This window comes from Parambassis ranga, chromosome 9 (assembly GCF_900634625.1).
Source record: "Parambassis ranga chromosome 9, fParRan2.1, whole genome shotgun sequence".
In the NCBI taxonomy this organism is placed as follows: Eukaryota; Metazoa; Chordata; class Actinopteri; family Ambassidae; genus Parambassis; species Parambassis ranga.
Window position 1 is genome coordinate 19567218 of NC_041030.1, and position 12041 is coordinate 19579258.

Here is a 12041-nt window from a genome sequence, read left to right on the forward strand (position 1 = left end):
TTTTCTTCTGCGTTTGTAATCAGTTATTGTCAAGGAGGAAGTGACATCATGGTGAGCAGCCAATGGAGCAGCTGAAGTATGGAGAAAATAGACGGCTTAGACTCTGGCATCTTTTTCCAACATGGCCTCATTTGTGTATCAAAGCAAAAATAAAACCTGGCTCTCCATCTGTATATACAGCTTAAAGTTTCTGATTTATCAAAAAACAACAACATAATCATGACTCCTGCCCTCAGGTGGGTTTTAAATGGAGAGGACACGTCCGGCCCCCATCTCCAGTGTGCTCAGATTCAAAGGGAATAGCACATTGTTTGTCATACATATTCTATAAGGGGCGTGACTTCTCCACTGTACAATCAAACATCCTTTCAGAGAAATCAAAATATGTTATTAGGTGAGGATGGGTTAATGGTACATGTCATAGGTGGGGGAAATTGGCAACACACTGCGGTGATAAGGAAGCCCGTACACAGGACTCATCCCTGCGTGACCAAAGCTCTCCACCTTCCCAATCTGGCGCAGGTAGAAGAGCATGGTGAGCTTTCGGGTCATGGTCCTGAGTGCCAAAAAGGAGGCCAGGATCTGGGCGAGCAGGAAGAGGAGGTAAAGGGAGTGGACGGCCCTCTCCAGGGGCAGGATGATAATTCCTTCATCGGTCAGGAAGAACAGCAGCACCGGCAGCTGGAACATGAAAGACAGGAGCCAGAAGGCTGCCAGCTCTGGCACCTGATGACAGAGAGGGAGGGAGACGGGCGACGAGACAGAGACAGAGACGTCACTTCTTACCACATGAGAGCGCAGACACATCTGTATGTCCAGCCACACATGAACTCTACAGAGCAGGAGCAGCTTTTCCTCCTTTGTGTCACTCATAAAGCAGCACTGGCTAGTTACACTTACCTTTTCTTCAAGGTTTCCAATGTAGCCCAGATACAGTCGGACCACTTCAATGACTGTGAGGAGGATCATGCCAGTTATGAGCAGAGCCTGGTAGTACCCAGGGAGATAAGAGTACTGCAAAAACAACAAAACAATCATGTAAATATATGAAACTATCATAATGCTGCATGCACAAGACAAAGTGGTGCAGTCGTTACTATACATGACCACTAGATGGTGCCAAAGTCACAGGTTTTTCTCTGCAACTGTTGCCCAAGTGACTTCATGTTTACATCTATGACAGGAGGGACTAAAATAAGAGATCCTGGAAGATCAATCGATCATATCAACATAAATGATCCGGCCTGTGGAGACAGGCCGAACTAACCTTTATTTCCAGCATGAAGACAGCAGAGAACCACCAGCAGGGAAAGTAAAACATGTTGAAGTACAGCAGCATTTGAAGGGGAAGGTGAGAAACCAGCTCGTTGACCACTGCAAGGCAAGTGAACCATCATTGTGTGTCATTGTTACTGTGTTTACTGGCACTAAAACCAAAAGGAATCTGTGTTAAATTCCAGTAATCAGCAGCAAGTAGCAGTTTAAAAATAGCTGAAAACATCAATTATAGAAACCCAAACACTTCATCATGATCAGGCGCCCTGCTCATTTACCAGAAGTCATCACCTCGGTTGTTTGTGCGTTAAAAAGCATTGCTCTGTTCTGCTGTTGTAAACTAACCAGACGCATCCTCCTGCTCCCTGGTGAAGTCGCTGTCCGCCGTCCTGTTGTTGGTGAACACCGAGCCCCCCATGTAGGCCAGACCCATCTGCAGGTTCTCGGGCACGGGCGAGTAAAACACAGGCATTGTGGGTAAAGCTGGTGACCATGACCGTGCCAAGAAGTCAGGAAGTGTAACAGTCCAAAACTGTCTTTCAGTGTCTAACTGCTAATCCTGGCTCTGCTAAGTCTCACAAATGGACGCACAAAAACACACACAGGCTGGCAGACATTGCTGCTAATCAGATTATGGTGAAGGAGGCGGGCTGAGGATTAACAGCAGCGGCGGCGGTGGCAGCAGCATGGCGGTTTGTTAGTCAGTTAGTTATTTATGATGCTCAGTGAAATTGTTTATCCAATTAGGAAATGCAATGAGATCAAACCGGGAGGGTGAGCATGAACAGATACTGGTGACAATTAGAGCGGTGTGATTTTAATGTTTTTTTTTATTTTTTAAATTTATGAAAAAAACAGAATGACACAGCAGTGAGTAACAACCCCTGCACCCTGCACCAGGCCAGCGGCTCCTCAGAATGATGCCTAGCTTTTTTTTTTTTTAAGCCTTGGGGCTCCACTCATCATTTATGTGGCCTAGGTGCAGAGACAGAGTTTGGCCACAAGGTGTCATCACAGCTCGTCCCTGGGGGCATGCAGGGGGAAATGCTGGAACTCCTCTGGCACCTCTTCCCCTTTCTGGGACCTCTTGTAGAAACCGAGCGACTCCAGCAGGCTGCCGATCTCGTCCGCCTTCATTTTCTTCACAGGAACAGTCTGACGGTGCGGGAAACACACACACACACACACACACAGTTAAAGGCTGTGTTTGTTGATGTATATGTGCAGTAATGGTTTACAGGATCTGGGTTTTCATTAAAAAACTTCGCAGCGCTCCTCCTGCACATTCATTTGTTCAATAATTCAGTCTCACAGGGAGCCTGCATTATGAAATCCATAAATGAAAACAACAAATATCAGTGACTGAATGAGACTAAAGTAAAGCTCCCACATTCTCGTTTTAATGGGAAAATAAAAACAGCTAAATCATTGCTGCTGATGCTCTTTGTGCATGTAGGCCATCACAAAGGAAATTCATTACTGCAGAGTTTTACTGTCCCGACAGGGCCTGAAGTAAATAACGTCTGTGGGAAACTTTCAGGGCACACAGTGTTCAAATTTACATCATATCAAAACAGCACAGAAAACACTCCTCATGTTATACACTTTTCCGTCTCACTCTGGACTCTGTGGGACTGACAGAGGATCTGATAACAGATGCAGCAGCTCTTAAAACTTGGCTACATGAATCCGTCCTGACATTCTGGCACCTCCGTCGATAAGCTCCATCACAAACAGATCCCCCCCTGAGCTCACCTTTACAACCTCGTCCTTTTCGTCGTAGAGTATCAGACGAGGGTTCTTCTCCTCCGACGAATCATACTCCAAGTTGTGGCTGCACGGGAAAAAAAGTAGATCAAGGAAGAAAAACAACAACAACAACAGGTAGGCGGTGTTGTGAAGCAGCATCCAGCTGTTTTTAGCTATTCTTAGATTTGATTTTTTTGGAAAGCTCATGGAGCTGGCACTAAATTTGGCAACGTACTGAAACAAAACACAGTGTTTTCAGAGGTCATGAGAAAATCAGTGTGTCGTCGGTGTGTGTGTGTGTGTTTTAATGGAAAGGTCACATCTCAGCAGAAAAAAAAAGGCCTGATGGAACATGAGAAGAGGATACTATAACGCCAGGCGCTCCATCAGGAAATGATGGAGCTCAGGCATTTTCTTTATGCCTCATCCAACCACACTGGGAGCCTGCAGGGATGACAACACACAGTTGTTAAAACAGCATGACAAGCTGCATTGTGCATGCTTCATGTGTGTGTGTGTGTGTGATCAAAGGTGGCAGAAATTGATTTCATGTCTCAGCAGTGTGAAAACTGACACAACACAACACACAGCTCCCCTTTCTACTGCAGCGTTTCCTGTTTTCTGCACAACATCCTGAATATTTAATGGACCAAAGACCAGATGAAGTACTCACCATCAGTTTGCCTCTGGCGATGGCGAGCTTTTCTTCCACGGCTGTGTCATTGTTGCTTTCTGACGCTCCCACAGCCAGGGCAAGGGCGAGCACCAAGAAGGCCCACATGTTTATGACAAATACGTATCTGTGTGTGCTGATACCCAACAATATGTAACGCTTTAATCCATTTGGACAGTTTCTCAAGGTGGACAAATCCACGGCAGACTCTCAGCAGGGGGGGGGGGCAGGGCTCACCTGGTCTGCACCGGTCACTCGCTTTTGTTATTTTTTTCCTCACAGAAATTCTGAATAATCTGCAAACTGCTTCTCCAATGTGTCTGCAGTTGTTCTCATTGTGAAACAGCGTTGGTGAACAGACAGCGTGTGATTTTTTTAAAGCCCCCCCCCCCATGGCTTTTTAGTTTATAGTTTCTTCCACATCAGATGTCGCTGGCTGTCCACAGAATCCACAGAACATCTGCGCTCTTATCACTTTTTCCCATACAGTGAACTTGCAGGTGGTTGATGGCCGCTGAGAGCAGCCACACACTCACACAGCTGCTGAAGCCTCATCTGTCTCCTTTATTTCAATACAATGGAGAAGCTGCACTGAAACAGAAGTTATTTGGGATCTGAGTGGATAAAAATGCATAACATATATAAGAGAATAGAATCTTTGACTGGTGGTAAATGAAAATTTGATGACTTTTTAGGATCATACAGTACACTGTTGGAATCTCTTCTGTATAATCTTTGTGTGTCCTAATCCTCATCTTACAATCTCACTATCCTAACACCATGACAAAGTATTGATATTTTTAGCATATGATTAACACTAACACGGAGCTTCAAATCTTTTATTTTGTAATGTTAAACTTTATTTGGAAGCTGCAACAAGAAGACAGTGGTCCCCCTCGCACTTGGGTTCATGACACCTATGTGAAATGTATATCTGCATACAGAGGTGGAGGAAGTACTGAAGCCTGGTACTTAAGTAAAAGTACAATTACCCAGCAAAATATATACTTAAGTAAAAGTAGAAGTGCAACATCAACAATCCTACTTAAGTAAAAGTCTTAATTACTTTTAAATGTACTTAAAGTATTAAAAGTAAAAATACTCACACACTGAATATATATGATTGATTTCCATTGCAAAGGATCTGAACAGGTTAAAATAATCAAAGAAATCATCTCAAATGAAAATGGACCATGTGTAGTTAATGTCCATGTTCAGTCCAGAAGCAGCTGTGGACAGGTCTGTGTGTCATGAGGCAGGCTGTAGGCATCAAGTGAACAGAGAGGCTGCTGATAACAAACAGGCATTCATTATGTTCACTGTGTCAGTGTTCCTGCTGTAGATTCATGTTATGATTCATGTTCATCAGACATTAATGGATGGACCTGTGTTAGCAGACAGTAGCTAACTAGTTAGCTCACTGAGCCAGAGCACCGGCATCATGACTGAGGCTCAATATAGAAACACAGCTGGCAGCGTGACACCGCCTCCATGCAGAGTCTGACCTCACATCAGTCCAGCACTGTGTTCATCACATGGAACAAGGAACTACAGACACTGGAGAAATGTAGTGGAGGAGAAAGCACAGGTAACAAAATGTAATGGAGTCAAAGTATAAAGTATGCACTATTATTTTTACTTAAGTAAAGTAGAAATACATAAAAAATTACTTAAGTACAGTAACAAAGTACAAATACTTAGTTACTTTCCACCACTGCCTGCATACCACTTACCATATTTATTTATTTATTATAGATCTGATCTCTCTGTGAGTCTCTGTGTCTAATGAAGTTGTTTGAAGACAATTGGTTGAAACCATTTCAAGTAGAATCTCTTTTTTATGGTGCATCAAAAAAACATGTTTTAGCTGACTGAGACATGGTGCCATGACAGCTTGAAGAGTAGACTGTGCTCTGACTCCACAGATTACAGAACAGACTTTACTGTCTGAAGCACATGTAGCGATGACTGTAGCTACTTATTAGCTCTAACATTAGCATTAGCTTTTACATACAGTTCAACACAAGCTATCTTTGTGACTAACTAGCTTTCTGTACATGCTAGGTGGTTAGCATAAAGGCTAAGTTCACTGGATTTTGCATCATTTTGCAGCAGCTGACAGTGTTGATAACGTTGCTGTGACTCAACCGTTTGCTCTTAAAATATATAATATAAAATATTGTGATATGATACATATTATAGACTCAGTAATGTGCAGAGTGTATCTGTGCAGAAATGTTCAATAGCAACATTGTTGTTGGAGAATATTTGCTTTTCCCAAATACAATCAAGACGCCTCCACACACACACACATTTGCTACTGTTGTCATGGTGCTGCAGTTGCATGTGATGTTTAATTTCTTTGTGTTTGCTGTTTGAAGTCAGCCTGTGACAGCAGAGCACATTTGCACTGCGTCGACACCCTAGAAGCAAAAAAAAAAAAAAAAAACCTGTCTCTGCTCCAGGTTTGCTCAAACTGCTTTGTGTTGTGAAAGAAGCAAATTCATCAGGTCACCACAAGAGGGCGGTAATGGCCACATGTGCACTTCCTGCCTGGCAGTTTGGCGGGTAAAGTGTGTACATCCAAACTCCCAGCCACAGACAATTATGTTTCCAACAAAAATAAACCATTCCTGCCTGGTATGCTGAAGTAAAACCATCGCTGCTGTCTCCGTCTGCTCCAGGCGTGGAGCTCAGAGTGCTGCTCAGCATGCACTGTTTGGGATTATGTGTCAGATGGCAGTTAAAAAAGACCCCCCCCCCCCTTTTTTTTTTACAGGGCTTCCTCCACTCTGCAGCCGGCATAATGTTTTTATTTTTTTGTGTCTGTTAAAAGTTTCAGAAGTTGTTTTTTTTCTGACTTTAAATTTGCAGAAAATAAAAGTGGAGAAAACAATAAGGAGTTGGGGTGGGGGGGGGGGGGGTGGATGCATTCCATATGTTTCCATGATCAGCATGTTTCAGCTTACATCACACCAAAAGGGGGATGTTGTTATTATTAATCTGCTGACAAAGGGGAAACGCAGTCATTTCTAACACAGCACAGATGATGAAAACATTTAGACTGAGCAACTTTTTCCAGGAGGGGGTTTGGTAAACTGCAACACTTGCAGCTGGAAAAAGATCAAACGCACCTCGCTGCAACCCTCCTGCCTGCACAGGGCCTGCTGTAAAGACGCACACACACACACACACACACACACTTCCTGTTTCTCCAAAGTGCCGGATGCTGCCTACTACTACTAAGCCAGCAAGACATTAGTCTGCGTGTTACGGTCGTTTGTGAGAAGGATTCGTCTCTGTGGACGTTTATTTGTATTCTTAGGAATAAGCAGGGGATGTGATCAAATATAGCTTGAGTTTTGAAACTTTTATCTCCATGTCTGTGTGTGTGTGTGTGTGTGTGTGTGTGCTTATCTGTCTGGAGCCTCGGGGCAGCTGGAGGGGGGTGGGGGGGCATGCTGCCTCTGTCTGCCTGCTGTTCTCCGGTCCGCTCATAAAGAAGAGAGGCTGCATTAAAGGAAGTGAAGGCGATGTGGCGGGAGTTCAGCACAATGCTAATGCCTGTGCTCCACTGTACAGTTAAGTGGACGTAACCTTGTGGGAGGTCAAGGTCTGATGCCAAAATATTGCTTTATCAATATAAAATACCACCGTTTGTAGTGGGGGGTATAGAATCACAGTGAATTAGGAAACAAAAACAGCAGGGAGATGCCTGTGCGTGACAGCAACTGTAAGCACATTTACAGCTTTACAGAGTAAATGAGAACGTCACCGAGTTTGATTTAGCTTGTGGTTCAGCCTGAACCTACGACCTAAAATAAGTGGCTCCAATTTTCTCCACGCAGAGAGGCCGCAGAGGGCTGTGTGTGTGTGTGGCTGTGCTGCTGTGTGTGTGGCTGTGTGTGTGGCTGTGTGTGTGTGCGCGGCGCTGCTGGCTTCGGCACAGGACCCGTCCTGAACAGGCCTGGATGACGAGGAGGGTTTGTGTGTGTGTGCAAGCAGCCTGTTGGAGTTTTGTTACATCCATGTTTATTGCTTGATTGATTATTATTCGCTAAAAACAGGAGGATCAGTGATGGCGCAGCTTCACCACTCGACTTCTACTCCTTGAAACAGGAGTTCCATATTTTAGCCTCACTTTTGTATGGCGGGGTGGAGTCGGAGAGGCAACATGTATCCGTACACACAGTGTCTGGTGTTGATGTATACGCCCTCCTGTGGTTGTGTAAGTAAATGCATGTAAAAATATCTGTCAGGCTGCGACTTGTTGCCATGGTAGCCAAGGAAATGGTGGAAAATGTGCCCTGTAACACGTGCTCAGCGTCTGTTTTTGCAAACCTAAAAAAAAAACATGACAAAAAATAATCCTTTGGGGTTTATAGGCAACATCTTCTGTTCCTGTTTTTTAATTGACTGTTTTCAGTCGCCTTCTCATGTGTTTGTTGACCTGGAGGATTCTTTCACTGCCCTTCTCCTGTCTTTTTGTGATCTTATCGTTCCAAGAAATTTGTATTTTTTTATCCTAAAGGCAAAAGGTTTTGTTCTTTTTTTGTTTTTCTCGAATAGATGATGAACTTACACAGAAAACATTAAATTAGTCTGAATATTTGTCATTTCTGTGGGTCAAAACTACCAATGTGAGAACGTTTTGACAATTCTGGGACACTTTTGATGGATGATGCGAGCAGCCTGATGATGATCTCTGGTACAGTGTGCACTAAACAACAACAACACAGTCACACCGCTGTCCTCTGTGTTTCCTATCTGACCCTGAACAAGCTTCATTTGAGTAGAGGGTGAAGTTAAAAAATGCATTTCTCCACTGAGGTCGACAAACCCCACACTGTTTAGCAACAACAAGCACTACTACAGCAGTAGCAGCTCTCAGTATGTAGGTCAATACAAACCACTGACAATAAGGAGTGGAAGGTGGGGGCATCATGCGGATGTGGAGGTGGGAACGGGCTGAGGGTGTTGGGCTGAGGGTGTTGGAGGGATTTGCGCTGATGGATGTCCAGTTGTCGGCCACAACAGAGGAGCCGGTGGGCAAGCAGACAGCATCGCTGCTCCCCTCCCTCTAATCAGAAACACATGGCTCCCCATAATGGCTGCAGTGTTGTCCTGTGAGGTAGAACAAGGCTGCAAGGGTCACGTATATGTGTGTGACCGAGCTGCAGTCAGGGGGGAATGTAGCTTTGCTTCACATGTGCACTGCAGACACATTACGGGAGGTTCATCTATCCAGAAGGAAGGAGTCAACGATCCTGACCCAGCTGCAGGCTGAAGGCGAGAAACTCTGCACCGACATGTTACTGTGAGAGAGGGGGGAAAAAAAAGTCTGCATCTCAAACAACAGAAGTGCTGCTGGTCCCGGACTGGACGGATTGTCGGGACATTCACGGGTTCACTGCATAAAAACATGCAGCCATCTGCTTATTTTTCTGGGTTTGGGCAGACACGTTGGGTCTTGTGATCATTTTCCGTCCCAGTATCTTTCTTTCTTTCTTTCTGTTGCTCCAGGATGGAGTGAGTGAGAAGCAGAAAAAAGAGGGGAGAGAGAAAAAAAACTCTGGGTCAGCCAGTGGAATTATGTGAAAGCTGAAACCTCGGGCCACATTATGAAGTCTGAAGTCCCACTTTACTGCACAGATAGTGGATGGATGGGTGTGTGAGGAAATAAAGGACGAGAGGGAAGGGGAAGGGGAAGGGGAAAGGGGGGGGGGGGGGGGGGGGGGGGAGAAAAATAGGCTACAGAGAAAGTTTTAAGAGGAAGAAAGAAACAGCATCTGACTGATCTGCTTTCTATTAGCCGTCCAAATCTTCTCCCTTAATACGCTCGTTCCCTGGAATTATGCTGACAAAAGGGGAAAATCCAGGGCGACTCAAAGCCCCAGACGACTGTTTGCACAGAGAGAAGATGCATTTGTTCAGAAAACTGTCCACAACAATGCATCAGCTCTGCTCCGATGCAGTAAAAGTGGGTTAAAGTTTAAAAAAAATCCAAACTCTGCTTCACCAGCCTGGTGAAAATCTCTCTGGGAGGTCTGCTCGTTGTGCGGTTCCTCTTAATTTGAGCATTAAGAGCAGCCGTTTCTAGCTCTGTGCCAACCAGAACGGAGTTTAAGGGTCTATTATAATGACACAGTCTTAAATCGCAGAGTGTGTAGATGTCACTGGAAATCTATAAACACACATTCGATGGTGCTGGTGTGCAACCCTCCACCCCCCCCCAACCCTCCATCTTGCTTGTGCACGCTGACCTCAGTTCTCCCGTGGTTTTGGCTCGAGCGAAGCACGAGCTCCATTTCCAGTAAATGTCATTTCATAGTTACTGCGTTTCCACAGGGCTGAGAAACAACGTTTAACGTGTAAGAAGGACTGCAATTAGACAGCGCTTCTCGCAGACAGCGCGTCGACGGCAAGGGGAGATGAAAACAGCACTTTCCAGCCTCCTGCGGCCACGTCTGATGCAACGAGTCGGCCGAGGAAATGACAGCGTTTCAGGAAATTCTGCTGCACAGACGGTGAAAGAAAACATTTGTTCCATTTCAGCAACATCATCATCATCATCATATCCATGCATGCACCTAATACAACCATGCTGTTCACTTTTTACAGGCCTAATCCACTTTTCCTAAACTTCCACGGACACTGAAAACCCGCTGCCGACTCGGCCCGTGCTCGAATTAATACTTTCAGCCACTTTCAAGTGTAACCTGACTCCACTTTCTTCTTTCTGCTTTGCATTGCAGAAAATATTTGTCTTTTTCCCCCTCACTCATAAATTTCTTTTCTTCCTCTCCTTGCAGGGACTGAAATGGCTACCAGATGTGGTTCCAATCTGTTCCTGTTGCCATGGAAATGCAGGGACTGGAATCGTCTTTTTTTTTTTCAGAGCTTTTGGCTGACTCATAGAGCCTGGGTTTTAAACAGTCGCTGTTTCATGGCACACCGAGGGCACCCCCCACCCCCCACCCCGGTTCCAAGTCATGTTTAGACTGGCAGCTGAGATGTCCCTGAACCCCCCCCCCCCCCCCCCCACCCCCCCCGCCCCGCGTTATGCAGCATAGTCACTGCTTTGTGTTAGTGTTATTTTGTGCTGCAGCGCCAATTTAGGTTTCACACGTCCACATTCAATACAGAATCAATACAAATCTGACTGCAGAGGGGATGTGAAGAGGCCGTGTCTTGCACATGCTTAATCAATGCAGCTCCTCCTGAAATGCTGTGCAGTGGTGACACGAAATGCACATTTGCAGTCTGTGACTTTCCCACAGCACGCCGAGGACGGACAGCCAGAGAACATGTGTCGGTAAGCTCAGCTGAGAATCTTCTCCATCTGCGAGCTGAGGACGGGCAGATGGAGGCAGTTGTGTCAACATTCCTCTCCATTCTGGTCATAAATTTTCCTTCAAGCTGCTGTCACATGAAGAAGAAGATGGTATTGAGTAGTGGGTGGAGATCCTAATGAGGGATTTAGCGGACAATCCCATGAAGGAAGTTGAATAATCTGAAGACGTCATAGCGGTGAAGATTTAGGACCAGAAGCTAGCATGCTCACAATGACCATTTGCTTCTGTCCATATAGTGTATTGGGCTGAAAGCTGGGATTGAACAGCCAGAAAAAAAGGTGTGAAGGCAACAATCTCATTAACACCTCAGCTCAAACACAAAACCTGCACTGTGTGAGCAGCCTCGCAGCTTCAATGCTGGACAAAAAAACACACACACACACACACACGAAAACAAGAGTTGTCTTTGGACTGATGCCACAGCTCACATGTGGTGTGTTCACCAAACAGTGTCCACTGCAGATAAAGAAGAGAGGCTAATTAGCAAACACAGATCACCTGCAGTCATCTCCACTCAGACACCACCAACCGTCCTGGCAATGAGCCCCAGCCCAGCCTATACAATGTCTGATTATTCCTGTCATTTTATCCTCATTTTTAGTCACTGTTTGGTTCAGTTAAGGCACCAAAATGACCTTCTCCTATCAGTGAGAAGACTCTCGAGAGTCCAGCTGTGGACAGGAGGCGCGTTGGTCACCATAAATTTTACTGTGAGGTGCGGATACCAATACAATACTCTGTAATATTTTTCACGATTATTTGGGCCATGATGAGATCAACATCGATTTGTTGTCGGTATCAGGATAGACGTGAATTACAAAATACATCACACATGTTCTTGATCGATCTATCCTCATATGCATCCACTCATCCTCCTTCGTTGCCTGGTGGCCCAGTTTTAGCAATATCTGTCTACTCCCCAGGGCACATAAGCAGCGCGTGATTAACTCCTTCAGCACAGAGTTTCTACTGTTTCCCCCCCCCCTATG

At 45.2% G+C, this 12041-nt stretch overlaps 2 protein-coding genes across 2 annotated transcripts; both read right to left on the minus strand.

Annotated features, from left to right (window-relative positions):
* Nucleotides 1-405: 405 nt before the first annotated feature.
* On the minus strand, nt 406-1747 carry LOC114441205 (transmembrane protein 17A-like). Its single transcript, XM_028414008.1, has 4 exons — nt 1621-1747; nt 1268-1374; nt 901-1014; nt 406-726 (listed from the first exon to the last, which is right to left on the minus strand). Exons 1-4 carry the CDS (start codon nt 1745-1747, stop codon nt 406-408), a joined length of 669 nt encoding a protein of 222 aa, XP_028269809.1.
* A 340-nt stretch (nt 1748-2087) lies between these two features.
* LOC114441761 (selenoprotein M-like) lies at nt 2088-3834 on the minus strand. The gene is made up of 4 exons (XM_028414831.1): nt 3698-3834; nt 3392-3468; nt 3031-3109; nt 2088-2430 (listed from the first exon to the last, which is right to left on the minus strand). The coding sequence occupies exons 1-4, from the start codon at nt 3803-3805 to the stop codon at nt 2287-2289; spliced, it is 408 nt and encodes a 135-aa protein (XP_028270632.1). The 5' UTR covers nt 3806-3834; the 3' UTR covers nt 2088-2286.
* Between the last annotated feature and the right edge of the window lie 8207 nt (nt 3835-12041).

Excerpts from the sequence above, each read along its gene's own strand:
- LOC114441205 (XM_028414008.1), bottom strand. The coding sequence starts at position 1,747 with ATGCCTGTGTTTTACTCGCCCGTGCCCGAGAACCTGCAGATGGGTCTG. Across the intron at positions 1,015-1,267 it reads TCTTCATGCTGGAAATAAAG|TACTCTTATCTCCCTGGGTA; the intron begins GTTAGTTCGGCC and ends TTGTTTTTGCAG. Across the intron at positions 727-900 it reads TTGGAAACCTTGAAGAAAAG|GTGCCAGAGCTGGCAGCCTT; the intron begins GTAAGTGTAACT and ends CTCTGTCATCAG.